The 19,108-nt window shown below is 38.2% G+C and overlaps 1 protein-coding gene across 2 annotated transcripts; it reads right to left on the reverse strand.

Annotated features, from left to right (window-relative positions):
• Positions 1–1,191: 1,191 nt before the first annotated feature.
• On the reverse strand, positions 1,192–13,986 carry LOC107806499 (uncharacterized). 2 transcript variants are annotated; one of them, XM_016630663.2, is made up of 10 exons: positions 13,647–13,986; positions 11,061–12,669; positions 9,378–10,814; positions 7,022–7,398; positions 5,012–6,672; positions 3,638–4,076; positions 3,279–3,438; positions 2,135–2,238; positions 1,933–2,024; positions 1,192–1,849 (listed from the first exon to the last, which is right to left on the reverse strand). In XM_016630663.2, exons 1-10 carry the CDS (start codon positions 13,913–13,915, stop codon positions 1,773–1,775), a joined length of 6,225 nt encoding a protein of 2,074 aa, XP_016486149.2. In that variant the 5' UTR covers positions 13,916–13,986; the 3' UTR covers positions 1,192–1,772. The 2 variants fall into 2 exon arrangements, with proteins under 2 accessions (XP_016486149.2, XP_016486150.2); XM_016630664.2 differs by having other exon boundaries at positions 11,061–12,674; positions 13,647–13,783.
• Positions 13,987–19,108: the final 5,122 nt, after the last annotated feature.

Consider the following 19,108-nt stretch of genomic DNA (forward strand, 5'->3'; position numbering starts at 1 on the left):
AATTGTTACTTCCTATATATCACATGTTTCTTACGAAATTCGGGTTCGATATTCATTTCAAGTGCAATTTTCTTGGTAGAAAGAAATCAAACTTTTTCACTGTACAAAATTCTTTTTTACACTTATACATAGTGTATTAGGTGTAAAAAAAAATGGGACCCCCACAAATACGGGACCTAAAACGTTTACTTTATTTGCTTTATGGAAGGGCCGCCCTTGTTTGGAGATTGAATTTCTGGCTTCCATATCAACCTTAGGAAAAAACTTTGGCAGAGTATGTCCGTGGGGTATTGCAATCTTGGTCATGCTTGCTTATGCTTATCTTGGCTGTTGTGTTTATCTTGTTTTCTTATGTCCTGCCTTTGTGTCCCTCAAATGAGTCCGCAAAGAAGAAAGAATAGAGTGAACTATCTCTACCATAACTCGGCCCAACCTATTATTAGTATCCGATACAAAGTATAGTGTATTCGGGAGTCCCAGCGCACAGTGCATGGTATGATCTCAAGAGTACCACCACCAGAGTAGTAAAATGTTAGCCTATATTGCATAGCCACATACAAGCAGTAGGGACGTGGCCAGAACTTTGGTTCAATGGTAAGGATGTAGCGCAAAAGTGTGGATTAGACACACTTGACAAGTTCAAAATTCAAATCCCGCAACTGACCGAAGTCTGGAATTTAAGTGAGAGCAGGGTAGATGGACAGGTCTATACTCCCTCGGGTTCCAAACCTGTGAGCATTGTTGGGCTGGGATCAGTCAATTCATAGTGGATTTCTCAGTTATCAGAATATTTGCATTAGCACGGGATAGAATATGGAGATTGCTTTATAGCTTTATTCTAGAATATGAATCTAGTTAGAGATAGCAAATTGATTGCAGAAAGTTAGAAACTACATTGTATATGTTGGCTGATTATATATGGATCATCTTTATAATGCAACATATGACTTATAAATGCAAGTGATAGCAAATTGATTGCAGAAAGTTAGAAACTACATTCACTTTATTCACTGCTCTTATATACTTAATGAGAATTATCTAAATTAATGACTAGGTTCTAAGAAACGAGAATAAGAAACCGTTTGATTAAAACTCATTTTAATTAACATGTACCAATGGGTTTGGGGTGTGTGTGGGGGGGGGGGCCATATTACTATGCCTACTTTATAATTCTTAACAGAATCTCAATCATTTTTCCCAATGTTCGTGCACTAACATGTAATTGTAATACTCTACAAGTCAAAGCGACCGAAAAGACAACAATTATACGGCCCTTGAATCATCAAATAATTGAAAAGAGGCTTAATACTTCTAGCCATACCGGTACACAGGAACACCGAAAGGCTCGAGCTCGGCAAAATCTCTTTTGTACGAAGACTCAGATTTGATGAAGGGCGTGTATACAGTTTGCTACAACATTAGCAGCGGAGCACAAGCATGTCCCAAAGGAACCAACCTTAAAGCTTCGCACTTCGTTTTCATTAGCCTTCAGCCCTTAGTCTTGAAAAATGGATCAAGAGCAGCATTGCTGTTGCGCGTGCTGCAATTGATCAAAAAAACTTGATCTCTTGGGAGATATTCTCCTCTAAGCATACCATCTTGCAAGCCTTTAACCCCGTGAGCAATGCTGCAATGTCGAGATTGCTTCACTGGCAATATTACTCTGCAAGTCTTATTCGTTTCATCCACAATGAAGACTTTGCTCGCAAAAGCAATAGTTATACAGATCCTCCAAGGAAGACTTAGCCAACACAGGTAGTTAAAATGATCATTCACACTTTTCCTTCATATTGGAAATGGACCTTGTAATCATGTTGCAAAGTCGCAAGGGTGCTTCTGCAGGGCCCCTCTGTAAAAGAAAATAAAATAAAAATAATGAGACAACTAATAGCTCAATATGCTTCAAACTTAGAGCAGGTTGAGATTGCTCACCTCCAAATACTGTGTGAAGACGTTGAAGATCATCTGCTGAACAAGCATCTATTAAAGCATAGACACCAGGTCTTAAAGCTTCATCAATTTCCCTTCATAGTTAAAAGAAAAAAATCATTAAAGTTGGAGAACAGGAATCAAAAATGCAAATCATATTTTGCCTCTTAACATGAAATCAAAAGTGAATACAACAAAAAGTTACCGGATGATTCCATTTCTAAGGCGACCATATCCACAGTAAACCCATATGTAGCAAGATAGGAATTGAAAACAATGGCCACCGTAGACATCTTTTTGCTGCCTAATCTGCGAAATGGGAAAGGAGCAGTCATTGTATGAAAGACATAAACAGTGAAAGCAACTAATGCATTGATGACCCAAATCTGAAACTTGCACTAGTACCCTTCTAAAGAGTAAATGAGACAAGAAACCAACTTCTCAAATTATCTGGAATCAAAAGAGAGGACCAGTAATATGCTTCCTATGTTTTCTAGTTTCAACAACCGCAGAACTTTTCTCTTTGTGACCAATAGAAGGAAAATTTATTAATAACATACAATATGAAGCTAGTAAATGAATCAAAATTAAAAAAAAATATTCAGTACCAAGCTAGTAATGAATGGGAACAACCTAAAAACTGATTGATGACCAAATCAAGCTTACAACTAACAACAATAACCACCACCACCCAGTAGAATCCCACTAGTGGGGTCTGGGGAGGGTAGAATGTACGCAGACCTTACCCCTAGCCCGAAAGGATAGAGAGGTTGTTTACGGGAGACCCTCTGCTCAGAGACAACAAGTTTACAACTAACATGTTCAAGAAATCCAAAAAGAAGGATGAAGCTCAAGGCAAGTTCATCCAACAACCATGTAGTGGTCGATGAAGTAGGTTGAAAACTATGAAGTCATAGGTTCAAATCGCAGCGAAGGCAAAACACTAGGTGTTTCTTCCCATCTGTCCAAACCTTGGTGGTGGCCAGAGTCACCCGGTACATTTGCAGTAGAAGGTTCCAGGTAACCAGTGGAATTAGTCGAGGTGTGCAAAGTTGGCCCGAACACCACAGTTATCCCAAAACAATTAGAGCACTGTTTATAGTATGCTCGACTTTTGCCAGGGCCAAGAATTTCGAATCATAAAGCGCTCATCAGCCTAAGCATCAGTATCCACAATCAACCTTTAAAGCCCGAAATCCATCTGCTTTTTACTCCCATTTTTTCAGAAGAGCAAAAGGGCAACATCCATATATGATGGAGGCAGAGGAAGTACTTGGATCTGGTTAACCCAAAGTTCAAGTATTTGAAAGCTACACTATTGACAGGGTAGAATGTACAAGTAACCTTACCTCTTCGTACACCCTTCGAAGGAAACTGGCGCATTTTACTCCTTCTTGCACTTCCCATCCAAAATAATCTCCTTCAACTGGACTAGTGCATACCATCTCCAAACAATTAAGGAGCCTGCCAACTGAATCTTCCAGAAGAGCGATGCAGCGCCGTGCCTCACTACACATTAGAGTGAAAACCAAGATAATAAATCAGGATTTATAAGGGAAAGATTGCTCAACGTCCACACATCTATAACGAGTCTTTATCTCTTTTAAATTTCCCCAGGAATCATCATAAATCACTACTGTGAAAAAATAAGGAAAAGTCCATGAATATTTCTGAGTTGAAGGAAACAAGAATCAAGGAGGCAGCAAACCTTATGTGATGCTTAAGAACATTACACAGCATGCGGCAGCATGCCGCATATAACTTTATGCAAAATTGTCTATCCACAGCACTTCTTTCGGTTCGAGGAACCTCAGTTTCTCCGAACATCAAGCCTCCTGTATAATTTGAACAAAGAGAACCTTTGGATATCCAAAGCTGGAAAATACTCTGAAATATTGCAGCAGGCATATGCAATAACTGCCCAATATGGCATGCTTCCAATTGGAAGAAGGCGTGTTTGGCAGAAATTTTTGTCAGCACCGAAATGCACATAAGACAGACACAGCCAGGGTCGGGTTCAGCAAAATCTTTCCTGAACTTAAGATTTCTGAAAAAGATCTTGGGACCTTGCAAGTGCAGGACTATATTGAGTAGAGACGATACTAAGCTCTGGATATGCCTTTTGACCACAGCCAACTTCTTACGTCCTATAAAAAAGATAAAAATGATAGATACAAAACCCCAAGTATAAGCACAAGTCTGACAAACTCAAGTATAGAGGCAAAAGTATTGAGATTTTGCTACTTAATACGAAGAAGAATCAGCTCCCTAGACCACCCAACAGACAAACGAATAACAGCACAGGCTCCAGAGAGAGCTCATGCATAAATAGAAATCTTCGCAAGTACTTTGCCTCTGAACACATTAATAAATTCCTAAACTGATGTCCTCTTAGCCTCTTTATATGCCATGAGGAAAGCCAAGGCAATTATTGTTCCTTTTGATTAATTTTGTGTTCTAAAAGTAAACACCCCCCTGTGAAAAGATTCTTTAGAAAGGCGAGAAATCACGAGTGGAAAGAATCAAAAGTCCCCCTTTTCCAGGGAGGCGATGCTATTCTCTTCCTTCCAGTCAACACGCTCCTCTTGTGAATTATCATTTATGACTTAAGTTACTCATCTGTCCAAACCGGAACTTTAATATTTCATGTTAATGCAGCACCTGGAGGATTTAGAAACTATTTACGCAGCCATGCTCTTACTCAAAAATATGCTTTCAGACCATTAGGATTTTTTTTCCACATCCAAACCGTTAGTAATAGCATAATGAGCATCTGATTGTTAGAGCTATTCAGCTAATTTCAAGTCGACAAGGACGACAACAAACAGTGTTTTTTTAACCTTCACAAGGTAAACTGAAAAATAAATATATCATCTCCTGATCTTTCTTGCACTCCAATGAGCTTGATTTCTCTCTTATTTTTAAACGTCTGGACAAAATTATGCCAATGTCTGTAAGAAACAGATGCTATCATTTGCGAAGTTCAAATGACAGCAAAGATTTTTGATGCAAAAGATGTGGCACGTATCTTGCATTTCTCTTAGTATTTGAAAGTAAAGCTTGGATATAAAATAGTACTTACCTGAGACAGATTCAAGAATCAAATCCAAGCAATCAATGCCTGCAGCAACATTAGCCGAGACCTTTCCTCCATCTGAACTTCCAGTAGTTACTTCATAGTTATTAATGCAGTGTTCCTGCACACCAACTAATGCTCTCTCAATAGCCTGAATAGCAGACAATAAATGCAATTCAGAAGATCTGCTGACAAAATTCGCAAATGACATCCTCAATCTGGATTTTAACTCATCCAAGTGGTTTAGCCAAGTGGAGTTGGGTAGGTCAAGTTCTGGCAGACCACTTAGCATCTTGGTACTTGATTCTATCTCTCGTGATGCTAGAGTAGCGTCCTTCCCCTGTAACGATATGCACTTCCCCATGGCCTTCAGATGCAATTCTATTTGCTTGACAAAGAAATCTCTAGAAGACAAAGGATTAAGCAGCGGAAATATTTTTCCCAGCTCTCCAATGAACTTCACAACACCATCCAACCAAATAAAAGAAAACTGTTCTAGTGCCCCACTATGGTTGGCAAACTCAAAAAGCAAAACTTGAGAAACTCGGACTAGTATGGGAAGTAGACTCGACAGCAAGGAAGTAGACTTGGTATGCAACGAGAATTTTAGAATAGCTGAAGAAGCATTGAAAATCTGCCGCAGACAAAATGCTGCTTCAAGATTCTCTCCTTTGAAAAGTCCTTGTAATAGAGATTTTCTCAAATATTGTTGCTCAAAGTCTACATTGGCCAAAAGAGACTCAAAACCGGAGCCAGCGGAACCAGAATGCTGTTCTTCCTTATTCGCAGAATCAACCTCATTAGCAGAGTCCCTAGATGGGTGAGTTCCCATTGGCAACAGTTTATTGCAAAATTCTGTCTCAATAGAAAAGTGGGTACTAGACAAACCTTGAGGGCATTGATCACCCTCAAGAAACAACAAATGCAAAACGGAGTTTAATAAGTCCGCACATGTTTTCATTGTGGACAGAAGTTTGAGGGTGCAGCTTGTTGATTCTATAAGAGGACTGCTACTTTTAACATCCAAATTGTCCATTGCAGAAGCTAGACCACATAAGAAGCCCTGAAAGCAGGAAACTACAGGTGAGACTTTTTCTATTTCCTGAAGCCCAGCTAGATCACCCACTTTTCTGTTAACAAACACGACATTTAGGGAGTCCAGCAAGTCCTGTGCATGTTCCATTAAGGTGTCAGCTACAGATAAAACACTTCTCCATGAATCACCATTATCAAGGAAATCTGGACATGGATCATTTTCTTTCATATCAGTCTCTTCATGGCCATTAGCAGAACTGAGAGCTCCACCATAAGACTTCCCAGCAGTCAAAGCAAGAATAACTTTAAATTGATCTTTGAACAGAGTCAAAAGGATGAAAGATGTGTGATCCATCAATGAGAAAATCATATGTTTCAATTGAGGAGAAGTCTCTCGAGAAATTGCACTCTGAAAACCATTTATCGCAGATAATGACTTCATAAACCAAATAACAGGAGAGCTCTCCGACAAGAAGCAAGCTAGCAAGGATTGATGACCTTTCTTATCTTCGCATGATGCCAGTATTAGATTTTTAAAGGTTCTCCGGCAGGTCACAAGCAACCTCAAGAGCTCATAACAGTTGCATAAAGCTACGGACCCATGCTGATCAAACAGGCAGCCAACCACAAGCCTGAAATATTTAAGCCTTCTTAGCAAAGCTTCAGCTGAAAACCAAAGATCTAAATGACGATGCAGAAAGACAATAATGCTTGATAGCCGGATAAAGGACTGGATCACTGGGTATAGAAAGTATCCCATGTTTCAAAGTTACTGAACTCAAGACTGGACTACATTTTGGAATGCTTATCATGCAATTTCAGTATCATTTTGGTAACTTTTCACAAATAAGATTACAGTAAGAATTTACTAGCTTGAAGTTGTTAAGTCAACATTTAAAAAATTTCCAGACGGCCAATGCTAAAGGCATTTAAAGTCTGAGAGAACAGCAAAAAGGGGAAAGAGTGATATTACATTATTACCTGTCGATATTGAGAATGCTAGTCGCATAAAGTGAGAACGATTTTGAACTAAGATGTCCTTTTGGTATCCAGCTCAAAAGGTTGAGAAATGCCCGGCATCTGGTGATTTCTGTGTTAAAATTAGGAGTTAGTTCCTTTTCACAAGCTTCAGCAGGTATGTTATTTAGTAAATGATGGATTGGCTCTATCAGTAACGAGTCATTATCCTGTGGATGAACACGTCTGAAAAATGTTGTAGATGACTTTTCAAGCACATGTATAGCATTCTCCCAATCAGGTGAACTGTTTATATCAACTTCTCCAACATATGAAAATATTGACGACACAGACTTCTTCAAGATTTGGCAAAATCTGGATGCCATGTGCCTGCAAATGGGCTATTATAACATACAGTTAGAACATCACAAGAAGCTACAATTACCAATAGAACTCAATAAGGTAACCAGATAGCACAATAAACAAAATCATAAACTAGCAAGCAGTAATTGGACTAAGATTATCCAATCTAATACACCTGGACTTGAGTAGTGTCCAAAGTACTGAACAACTTTGAGATGCTAATGTGGTCCCTTATGCAACTGACACAGAGAACTACAAAATCCAGCTGAACATGATCTACTTCTACCCGCAACCCACACTGGTCCTTGAAATGAGTAGATTCTTCCCTTTTAGAATATAAAAACCTGCCTCCAGGATTGGACAAACTCCGAAGATCATTCCTTTGGCAAGGTAATAAGGAGAAAAAGGTCTTTCATTTAGTTAAATGGAAGACACTCACAATGGATAAAAAACAAGGTGGTTTAGGAATAAGGAATTTGAAGAATCACAGCAAGGCTCTTAGAATGAAATGGTTATGGAAGTACTCTCAAGAACCCCAATCTTTATGGGGCAAAGTGATCAAAGCAAAGTATGGTGAGGAAAATAACTGGGTGTCAAAAAAAGTCAGAACATCATATGGAGTAAGTGTGTGGAAATCCATCAGAGAACTTTGGCCTATAATGAAGAATCACTCCTCCATAAGAGTGAACAACGGAAGGAACACATCATTCTGGAATGATAATTGGTTAGGAAACGGAAGCTTAAAGGAAAGATACCCCGACATGTTTGGTTTAGCACAAATCCAGCATAAGACAGTAGCTAATATGAGGAGTCATCAAGGATGGGAAATCGCTCTAAGAAGACAGTTGAATGACTGGGAAATAACAAGATTAGCTGACCTTTACAAAGAGCTGGAAGCATTTAAAGGATTACAGGAAGGTTTTGATTCACTTTGGTGGAAGAGGCACAATAGAGGGGTATACCGGGTGAAGGATGCATATAAGATTTGAATCATAATAATCAACAGGTGGACCCATGGCCTTGGAAACATATATGGAAAACAAAGATTCCATACAAGGTAGCTTGCTTCACTTGGCTACTAGCAAAGGAGACGGTATTAACCCAGGATAATCTCATAAAAGGGGGAATTTCTCTGTGCTCAAGATGTTTTCTGTGCGGGGAAAATGCTGAAACTGTTACACATTTGTTTCTACATTGCAAGATTACAGACCAACTATGGAAAATCTTTATTAGTCTTAGGGGTATTTCATGGTCAATGTCATACAGGCTTAAAGATGTCCTTTATAGCTGGGAAGAAGCTGGAGCTGAAGCAACTAGTAGAGATAGATGGAGGACTGTCCCGGCTTGTATCTGGTGGACAGTTTGGAGAGAAAGGAACGCTAGATGTTTTGAAGATAGAAGCAATCCAGTGCAGAAGATCAAACTCAATTGTATTCTTCTTTTTTGTTTCTGGTGCAAACAGATTTACATAGAAGATACATTGACAATCATAGACATACTAGGATCTTGCTAGGTCTCGAATTAGAACATCTACTAATCCTCTCCATGTAAATTTGGTTTTCAGTGCAACCTATGTACTAATGTTTTTAATATATACAATAGTTACCAATTCAAAAAAAAAAACCCGCCTCCAGGAGGACTCAAACTTGAGATCCAAATTGTAGCAGGCATAAAGAAACTACTACATAAGTCAAGTTTGCATATCAGGATAGATTTCACATATGAATATATGTTCCTGCGGGTTGTTTCAATAACTAGATGAAATTTTACTTCAGTTTAATATCAAACTTGCTGTTATACCCATGAACCCTGTAGTTGAACCAAAGAGCATAAACCTGTTCCCTAGTCGTGTCATTCTTTGGCTGAGATTTTCTTATCTAACGGATAAATAAGTAACATTTACATGGAAAGGTTCTTTCAAAAAGTTGTGACGTGTGATGCATGAAGATTTTGTTGGTCATTAGTTAGCAAAAAATGTGGTAAATGTATGTGCTGTAGAAGCTACACAAGAACTTACGCTTTGTTCATACAAAATGGTGTTGCTCAGAAGTTCCACGGAGACCAAATGTCGGTTGACTCCAATCACGTAGCCAGAGTTCTCTATATGATTCCTGAGCTCACTCATATTCGTGCTTAAACAAGGAAGGGAGTTCTGAATTAGAGCTAAAAGAAACTTCTTCAAATCTTTTTTGGAAGCATGAGGACACCAGATATCAACATTTTGGCAAATAATCCACCACAAAGCAGATGGAAACAGCTTCTCATCTATAGAGCCAATACCAAGATCCCATACCTCGGTTTCATACAGATAATCGAGATATGTATCCTTACTGCTTACTTGGTCCACTGAGGACTTAGATATCCTATCTTCAGTCACTAATGAGAGATATCTCATCATGAATTCTGTGAGGCCTACTGCCTCTTTCCTCAGAGTTGAGACATGTTTTTTCCACTTTTTAGTATCCTTGGAGTATGATGACAGACCAGCATCACTGTCTAACCTAGACTGGACTAGATTATTATTCTTCTGAAGCAAGTAATCAATGGATTTCATTTGCCTATTTAAATCAACAAGTCTTTGAAGAGCCATACCACTCAACACATAAATAAGAGGACAGCAACCTATAACAGTGTGCTGGTGACAAAACTCAGCAATAATATGTATAACAGCAGGAAGAGGAGCTGAAGGTTGGACAACCCAAGAAAAATAACTTTCGTCTTCCCAAACAGTCCTCTCCAGCCAATCCTTCGCAGAATAAGCTGCAAAAGAATCAGCAATTGCTCTTGACATCTTCCTTGATGCATCTGGAGGCATCAGGCTAATGGCTTGTCTTTGCAAGCTTCTGCAAGACATATATAAACGAAAGAAAAAGACCAAAATCCAGCATACTGATAGGATGTCATTCCCAAGTGCAGTTGCCTTACTGAATGTTCTGTCCGTTACCAAAGGAAAGAACATGTTAAGAACATCTGGATCTTGCGAGACCAGGCTACTCAAACCGGGACGGATAACAGCCATCAAATCTTTCACAGAAAGAGCAATGAGGTTGCTATTACCACTAGTAACAGTCATTGAGTCGAGAATAAGGGCATACACTTCTGTCAAACTTTTCCCGAAAAGCTCGGCTTTTAGATCAAAGCAAAGCGTGCCGCAATTACTCAAACATGGTTCTGCAGAATCACTCTCAGCAGGCAACTGATATTTTGATTTTATCCATTCTAGAGATTCTGTAATATCTACAATCAACTGTCGGATGCATCCACTTGCTTGGCCCTCAGGAATGGACTTGACAGCATTTCTGATGGAAAGTCTGAATTCTGGAGAGCACATTAACATGCTAAGAGAATTAGCAAATGAGTGATAGAGAAAAGAAACTCTGGATGCTTCGTTGCTTCTGAGTGATGATACTACTTCTCTAACAGCTTTGCTTAGCGTGAATATGGCAATGTTAACCTATAAAGTTCAGGATAAAACAAGGACCACAAAATAGTTCAATCCCCAAAAAATTAACAATAATAAAGCATGAAATTAGAAGTCAAGCTCACCCATTATCACTAGCACATAGGGTGCAGAAGAAGGTGGATAGTGGTCACGAAGCTAAGATGTTATGTAAAGGTGCCATACCCTTCTAAAAAATTTAAGTTATCCCTCAACATCAAAATTAGCTTTCTGCAACCTAATCAAAGAAACTCCACAAACCTGTCGAAGTTCACTGTAGAGGTGAACCAGTCTGCATCCAAGCTTAAGTACCTCTGAAGTTAGCAAATGCTGATCTGAAGTGTTCATTAGAGAGTGACTACTGGCTGTAAGAGCAAGTATCATACCCCATAGTTTTTCTAGATCTTCCCCGACAACCTCATATTCAATATCCACTAAATAATGAATAGCAAGAAAAATTTCCTTGGCTGCTAGAATCAACACTTGCCCAGGTATTTGCACTTCTGAAGCGGCAAATGATTGTAGTAATTGATTCATTTGGGCAGTAAGCGACATGACCGCATCATAAATTAACTTCAGAAATTTAAAGCAAGCCCCTTCTGAGGTATCTTCAGTTCGTATATATACCTTTTCCAGTACACAAGTTGCAAGCAATTTATTGAGAGATCTTAATGTGCTATTAATTTCCAAATACAGAGGCCCAGCTTCCAGTTTGGCTTGTGAGTGAGCATAAATCTCTGATAAGAAAAGTTCCATAATCTCTACAAAAAAATCAAAAACTGACTTTCGTGCTTCTGCATCCAGACCATAATAAGGACTTTTTGAAATTGCAGAACTATTGGAAGAGCTCTTGAAAAAGGCAGCAGAATTGCCATCCTGGTGCTTAAATGCGTCTGCACCGACTGAAACCCCATTTTTCCTACAAATACAATTAATGAACAGGCGTAGCAGCTCTCCAGCACCACTGACTGCTGATGCATTCTTCCAGGTTATAATCTTCCCCAACTTATCAAATAAGTGTCTATGGTAACTTTTTATGAATGTTTTCTCCTCTTTTGATTTTTTATCATCAGTGTGTCTATACTTGGATGTACTTTGAAGGCTCAAAAATCCATCAATATGAGTTGGATGGAACAATGCCTGCGTTAAAACTTCTTCTATCAATACAAGTAGATTTCTTTTCCATTCTGGTTTGGTTTCAAAGGCATTAACATCTAAAGCATCCCACAAGATCACCAAATCTTCAAAAAGCTTATCTATAAAATCGCGGAAACCATTTTTACGAGTTGGATGGACTTTTAGAAATTTAGCAAATGGCTCAAGCAAGTAACAAGACAACTGCTTGGCAAAAATACCCGCCTTCGTGCCTTCAAGCTTATCATTGAGAACCTTTTGGACAGATTCAACCACTATACTAATCAATGAAATCCACAAGTCTAGATTTTCATTAGAAATACCCCCATGAGATGAGAACACTAAGGATATGCAATCAAGAACTATGCTATGTAACTCCAATTCTTCACTAACCATAGGCTCATCACCCAGACGTATCAATGCATCCCTTGAAACATACTGGACTACCCGTAACAAGTCCCTTAAGAAGTGTAATGAAACACCCATCTTTTTTGATTCCTCCAAGCAGAACTTGAAAATCCCCCAACATTTGTAATCTAAATATGACCCTGCAATTTCCATCCCATGTTTGTCTCCTTCCACCCTAATTTTCTTTTCAGAAGAAACCAGTATTTTCTGAACCCAATTATTAAGGAAAACTATCACTCTCGAAAAGTTTACTGTCTGCATTTCCTCCCTGCTTTCACCTGTCCCTTCTGTTCTTGATTTCACATAATGATATGCCATTTCCAATTTTCTGCACTAGAATTAGTTTATTAGAAGAAAATCATCAATTCACAATAATCAGATGTGAGAACACTAATGTTTTGACGTGAAAATAATAGGTGGTGTCTGGTTCAGAAAGTTGAAGAACTTTTGCAAAGAAAGCAAAATTTCAGTTTTTCGCAAAAGCTGTTTTTCGATCAAATGCTAAAAGCAGGGAAAAAATTCAGTTAGTTTTGTTTGAAAAACAGTTTCCGGAAAAACATTAGCAGAAACTCTTTTCCAATTTTTATGAACCATTCGCAACCTTAGATGTTCTGTTTTTTTTAATGAGTTGTTTTTGCATTCTTGTCCAACCATCAGTCTTGTTTTGTTCTTGTTTTAGGACAAAACAAACTCTAACATTGCTAACAGACAGCATAAAACTAGTCAATTTATGATTAATCCTCACAATAGACGAGTCTAAAAAACATAGCAACATGGAAATTGATTGTTCATATAGCCAACCTAAACTAGCTTGGATTAAAGATAGTTACTTTCAAGGTAAAAATAAAGTAATCAAAAACATAAAGCAAGTTTCTCTTACAAGTAATAACAAAATCAGTTCTCCTAAAACCAAATTCAAACAGTTGCAAGCAAAGCAAAACAACTCCAAACTAAGCTCCCGTTTGGCCATAGATTTTGGCAATCTTTTTCAATTTTTTTTTGAAAACATTGTTTGTTCATGGAATATGATCAGTTTTTTAAAAAGTTTGATTTTTTTATTCAAGTTCCCAGAATCTAGTCTAGTGCAGTTTGGGGTGAAATTTTTTCTTCCACTCACAGAACTATTTTTTTTTTCGAATAAAATGCATGTCCAAACTCAACTTTTAACTTTCGAAAATTATTTTTCAAAGCAACTTCAAAAACTTTTTTTCAACCAAATCTATGTCCAAACCTAGCTAAAAACAAAACCAAACAGCTTTATAGTCAAAATATAGCTGAAGAGTGAAATGAAGTAATAGTACGGACTGTTGGAGAGGGATAGAGTTATTCTGAAGGGACAAAATCAACTGTAGATTTCTCCATGGGGATTTATCCTGAAGCTTAATTGATTCTTCACTTTCAGGCAGAACTATTATTGGTTCTTCAACTTCGGCGGGCTGCTGGTTGGTGCGATGGGATTTTGAAGGTCTGTTATGGACTTGTTCTTCTAGTTCATCGGTGCTGTTTTGCTTTCGTTTCTTCGTCTTCATCTTCTTCATCTTTTTGTGTTCTGATTTCGACTCACAATCCGCCATTGTTGTTTAGGGTTCTAGGATGAAGTGAAGCAGGGTTTTGGGTTTTGTCACAAGTGGGAGTTTGGGACCTTATACGACGTCGTTAGGCGCTTGGGGTCTTAACGACTACAAAGGTAAAGAAAACTGTAGTATAACATTTTTTTATGACAGCATCTACATATAACAATGTCTCACTATCCAAGCTTTTTCCAAAACTAATTTTTTATTATGTTATAATATATATTATCTATAACAATATTTTACTATAACATCCAAAAATATTTGGAATAAACGAGATTGTTATAGAGAAGTTTGACTGTAATTGAAATTTTATTACAAAAATTAACCTACCTATCAAAAACTAAAAATAATTTATAGATGTATAATTTATATATATTGGCTACAAAAAGAAAATATCTAATCGATCAACTATTTGTATAAGATCTCTAGCTTGCTTTATTTTCTCTGCTCACTTTTAAATTTATTGATTATCCTAAAAAAAATATTTAGTCCAACCCTACTTTAGATGTTTAGTGGCATCCTCTCCTCCCTAAATAGAGTTTCGTTTATGAAGCCTAAAGCTTAAACCATACGTAATCAGAAAGTAGAAATACAAGTTTAGATAATTTTGTTTGCATTAAATATGTGTACTTATTCAATAAAAAAGTTACAAAGGTATATATGACGGATACTTGATACTATTCAGTACCTAGTTAACCAATGAGATAAGTATATCTATTTGGGGTAAGACAGGTGGTTAATCCAACAAACCAAACTTGTCAGATTTGTGATTAAACAGGAATTAATAGGCCACCAAACTTCCAATTTCACCCCAGCTCATTAAACAAAATAGTGAAGTTCTCTTCTAACTTCTAATTCTAATTTCGAAAAGTTATAAATATCTCAATTTGACTTTTGAGGTATTGTTGCCCAATTCTTGGAAAAGAAAAACTAGAGTAGATCATTTGTTTCTTTGTAAATGAGAATAATAGCAATTTTTGTAAATTTAACTATTGATAAAGCTTATTTTAGTCCTCGTAATACATGATTCTAACACATTTAACTTTCAATTAATTAAAATGGTGATTTGGGGACAGGAAATATATTATATTTGGACTCTTTATAATTATATTACCATCCAATATGGAGTGGAGTAACACTATAAACTGAATAAAATACATGAATAATTAAGTGGTAGAACAATTTTTATTATGGTAAATTTGTAAATATCTACAAGTAAAAGAATCAAAAGTTTATATTTCAATAACAACATCCCAGTATAATCTCACATGTGGGGTGTGGGGTGTAGGGAAGATAGTATGTACGCAGATCCTACTACTAACTGGAGAGGTAGATATGATATTTCTGATAGACTCTCGGCTAGGGGTGTCAAAGGTTCGGTTTGACCAGTTATTTTATAAAATTTGTATCATACCAATTTTTCGGTTATTCTATTATGTATAACCAAAATTAAGCTTTTTTAAACGTACCAATCATATCGGTTTCTCTTTGGTATCGGTACAGTTCGATAACTTTCGTATTTTTTAAAATGTCATGTAAAAGTCACTAGTAAAAGTAGAATGTGCAAACGTACATATTTTTATAAGACTAAGCAAAACTCTCTAGACAGTTTTGTTGTTTAAATGGTGATGAATTATGAAAAGATGAAAGATGGTGTTTACCTCGAAAAATGGGTGTAACAATTAAAGATAATTTGTGGTTTTAAAGATATGTGATATATTATAATACTAGTAATTATACAAGTGATATTAAGCTTAAGTAAGAAAAGTTGGTGAACCAAATTAATGTTGTTGAAGCAAAAGGAACCTCGAGCTTGATTATCCCAGGGACCTCGAGGTCAACTAAGAACAATAAAGTACAAAGAAAAAACAATAAAGTTGAATAACAAATGTTGAGCACGTTAAGCAAGAAAAGCAGAGTGGAATGTTTTATTGTTGTGAGTAATGTGAGATGATCCTTACAAAATGATTGGGGTCCCCTTTATATATGAGGAGAAAGCCCCAATATAGTACATTCCTAATTGTAGTAAAGAATTCTATTGGTGCAGGTGTATAATAACCTAGTACGGACCTGTACCATTTTGTACAAATCTTATCTCTTAATTTATGCCCTAACCCACGTGTCCTTGAGAAATTCCCGCTCTTTTTTGAGTGCCTCGGGATCGCACTACCCTCGATATAGGTCGAGTCAGGTCTTCGATCTGCTTCCTCGAGGTGTGTGTGCTCCACCTGGGTCTGATCTCTACCTCGAGTCGCCCGGACTCGGACACATAGCCCAATTTAAAACTTCGAAATCGGGCTCCTTTATTTTGACCGTATACAAATAGTCTCCACGTTTCTTAGAATGAAATGATATGAAGCGATTTGGATTCCCGAAGCCCCTAGTGATGATGTCATCCTCGTGATGCCAGCGTTCGAAGTGAGCGAAACGTCATGTCAACATGCTTTCCCAAAACATCAAATACATTTAAGCTTTTGTCGGCCACTTGCGCCGCCGGCTCTGTCGTCAGCTTTCTATAAATAAGGGGTTACTTGGTTGAACAAAAACTATATTCATTCCTTCTTCATCTACTTTTAGCCCTTTCCTTGCTTTATCTCTTCCTCCAATCAACTATCTTTATGGTTCAAATATGTGACCACAAGGTCACATGGCAGCAATTTTATCAGTTATGCCAAGACTTTCTTTTTCAAAGCTTTGGCTCGAGACAACGAGAGAAAGGCACCGAATCATTCCCGTATAGAAGATATGCAAACTTTACACTGTTGCTTATCTCTCTTAACTTCAACCTGGTGTGGCGCTTCATTCCTTTTGCTTTCCATGGAATGAGGTGGCACTACCATATACTAGTTTTTGCATCCCACACCGAAACAGAGTTCTGAGGATGAACACTCTTGGATTGTTGCTCGTGCATTTTACAACCCCTTTTGGTTTTTCCTTTTGCTTGTTCTTTCTTAATATATTATGGCCCAAAATTTCAACGGAATGCTCAATCTCGGCTATCGGATATATAATTGCATTTATCAAGGACCTTTTGGCAAACGTTTCCAAAAATCGGGAATGGTGCCCCCGACAAGAGGATGTTGGAGGCGCTGCTCTCGAGGTCGTGGCCATAAAAGTGAATTAGGATCTTTGGCTTTTGTTTTTTGCTTCTTCGTTCCTGTATAAGTATCTTTCGTGGGTGCCATAGTTATACTTTGTAATAATCTCTAGGAAGTATAAAAGGATCCTTTTGCATCCCTTTCGGCCCATGCTAAATATTATTTTATCTTTATTCGTAAAAGACTCGATTTTATGATTTTAACGACTATCCCAAATATCGAGCTTAAGACATAATAAACCCTTAGGTTTTTAATTGATCAATACAATATACCTCAAGGTTTTTGTTAATCCTCGAGCTGAGCTTGAATGTAAACTCAGAACTTCGGGATTCTCGAGCCCGAGTTAGGTGAGAGCAAGGTCTCGAGATGAAGTAAATCCTTAGATTTCCTTTCAGTCCCCGGGTGGGAAACTTCTCCACCTCGGGTAACCCTTAGGCTTTTACAGTTGAGTGGGCATTTGCTTCGAATTCGGACTCATAGCCCAATTTAAGACTTCAAAATCGAGCTCCTTGGTTTTAACTGTCACAGATAGTCCTTGGGCTTAGTGACCGAGTGGATACCCTACTCGAACTCGACTTATAGGCTGCCCTTTATGATTTTTGATGAATTAATCCTTGATGCCTTAGTCCTGATGCAAATATCGCAACGTTAGCGGTTGAAGCGACTGAAAAGTTGCTTTTTGTACGATTCCCAAAATCATTAATTGGAGGCGGCTGACAGTCAGCCTTTTGGATTCCTCAGCACGCTTAAGTGACCTTTATAAATAGACAGATTTCACAACCTTACAAACTTTATTCCCATATTGTTTTCAAAGTCTTATTACCCTTTTTTCAATCTCCTTGAACTCTCTCTTCTCTTCACTATCAACACTCTTCATTTTCTTGGATCTTCCGTATTGCGATGGCTAAAATCTCTAAGCTAGTTTGCCAAAAGTAAAAGGCTTCATCATCTTCTCGATCAACCAAGGGTAAACCGGTAGTGCCTCATCGTATCGGGAGTGTATTCACCTGCCATGTGAAATAACATCCAATTTTAAAATCGAGAAACCTATTTTGACTCCAGGCCGATGCGAGCCCATGTCTCGATATGTTTGTCTGGTAACCAAGGCCGAGCTCAAGAAAGTAAAGGAGGATTGTAAATGGGACAATAAAGAAATAGTAATTCCTTCCTCCGAGGAGGACATCACTACATATAAAGCGGGGTACCTGAGCATACACCTACCCATTCACGTTGGGCCATGCAATTCCAGCTCAAGGTCCCATAGATCCAGTTATTCTTGACTTTTGCCAACGATACCAAGTGACGCTCGGCCAGATCTACCCCTCCTTCTGGAGAATCGTTTACTTAATCAGGTTCTTTTCGAGCCAAATCGAGGGGATGTCCTTTACCCTTGATCATCTAATCAGACTGTACAGTCCTCGACTTTATCGTGGGGGCTTGATAAAATTGCAACACCGATCTTTAAAATTTCTTTTCGCTAGTATCGATGAGGACAAAGACCGTGGGTGTATGAGCCGGTTTGTCTGAGTCAGGACCTCTGAACTGATTCCTGCCGATTGGATATCGTTCCCTAAAGAGTGAAACATGAAACGTGAGTACGCAGCAGGTTTATACCCTGCTTTTTTTTCTTTTCCCTAGATTTATATTTTTCATTGGTCTAACCCCTCTACGATGGTGCAACTATTGCTTGGTTTCCTGGTGGGGTCTCAGGCCTCGAGGGATGGGTCCGAAAGTTGGCCTCCGCCTCCTCTTACTCGGAGCGTTGTTGGCAAGATCTGGCCAAGGGTCGATGGGAGGCCAAAAACCATGGTGAGTTCTTTTGTTTATTTTCTTGTGCTTCTGCTACGGGATACTGACCTTAGTTTCATGTAGGTCTTGGAGACGCTGTTGATTTATGGTCGGCCCCGGCTGATGAAGTGGAGGTTCCGAAGCCTTCCAAAGAAAGAAAAAGAAAAAGAGAGTCATCTGAAAATCCCCCGAAGCCAAAGAAAAGCGTGGCTCGAAGGCCTAAGGTCGATACAACGGCCTTATCTCCGAAAATGGCCCAACTCCTTCGGTATTAGGAGGAAGAAGTAGATGATGACTACCTGTTGGT

The sequence above is a fragment of the Nicotiana tabacum genome, chromosome 5, assembly GCF_000715075.1.
Source record: "Nicotiana tabacum cultivar K326 chromosome 5, ASM71507v2, whole genome shotgun sequence".
In the NCBI taxonomy this organism is placed as follows: Eukaryota; Viridiplantae; Streptophyta; class Magnoliopsida; order Solanales; family Solanaceae; genus Nicotiana; species Nicotiana tabacum.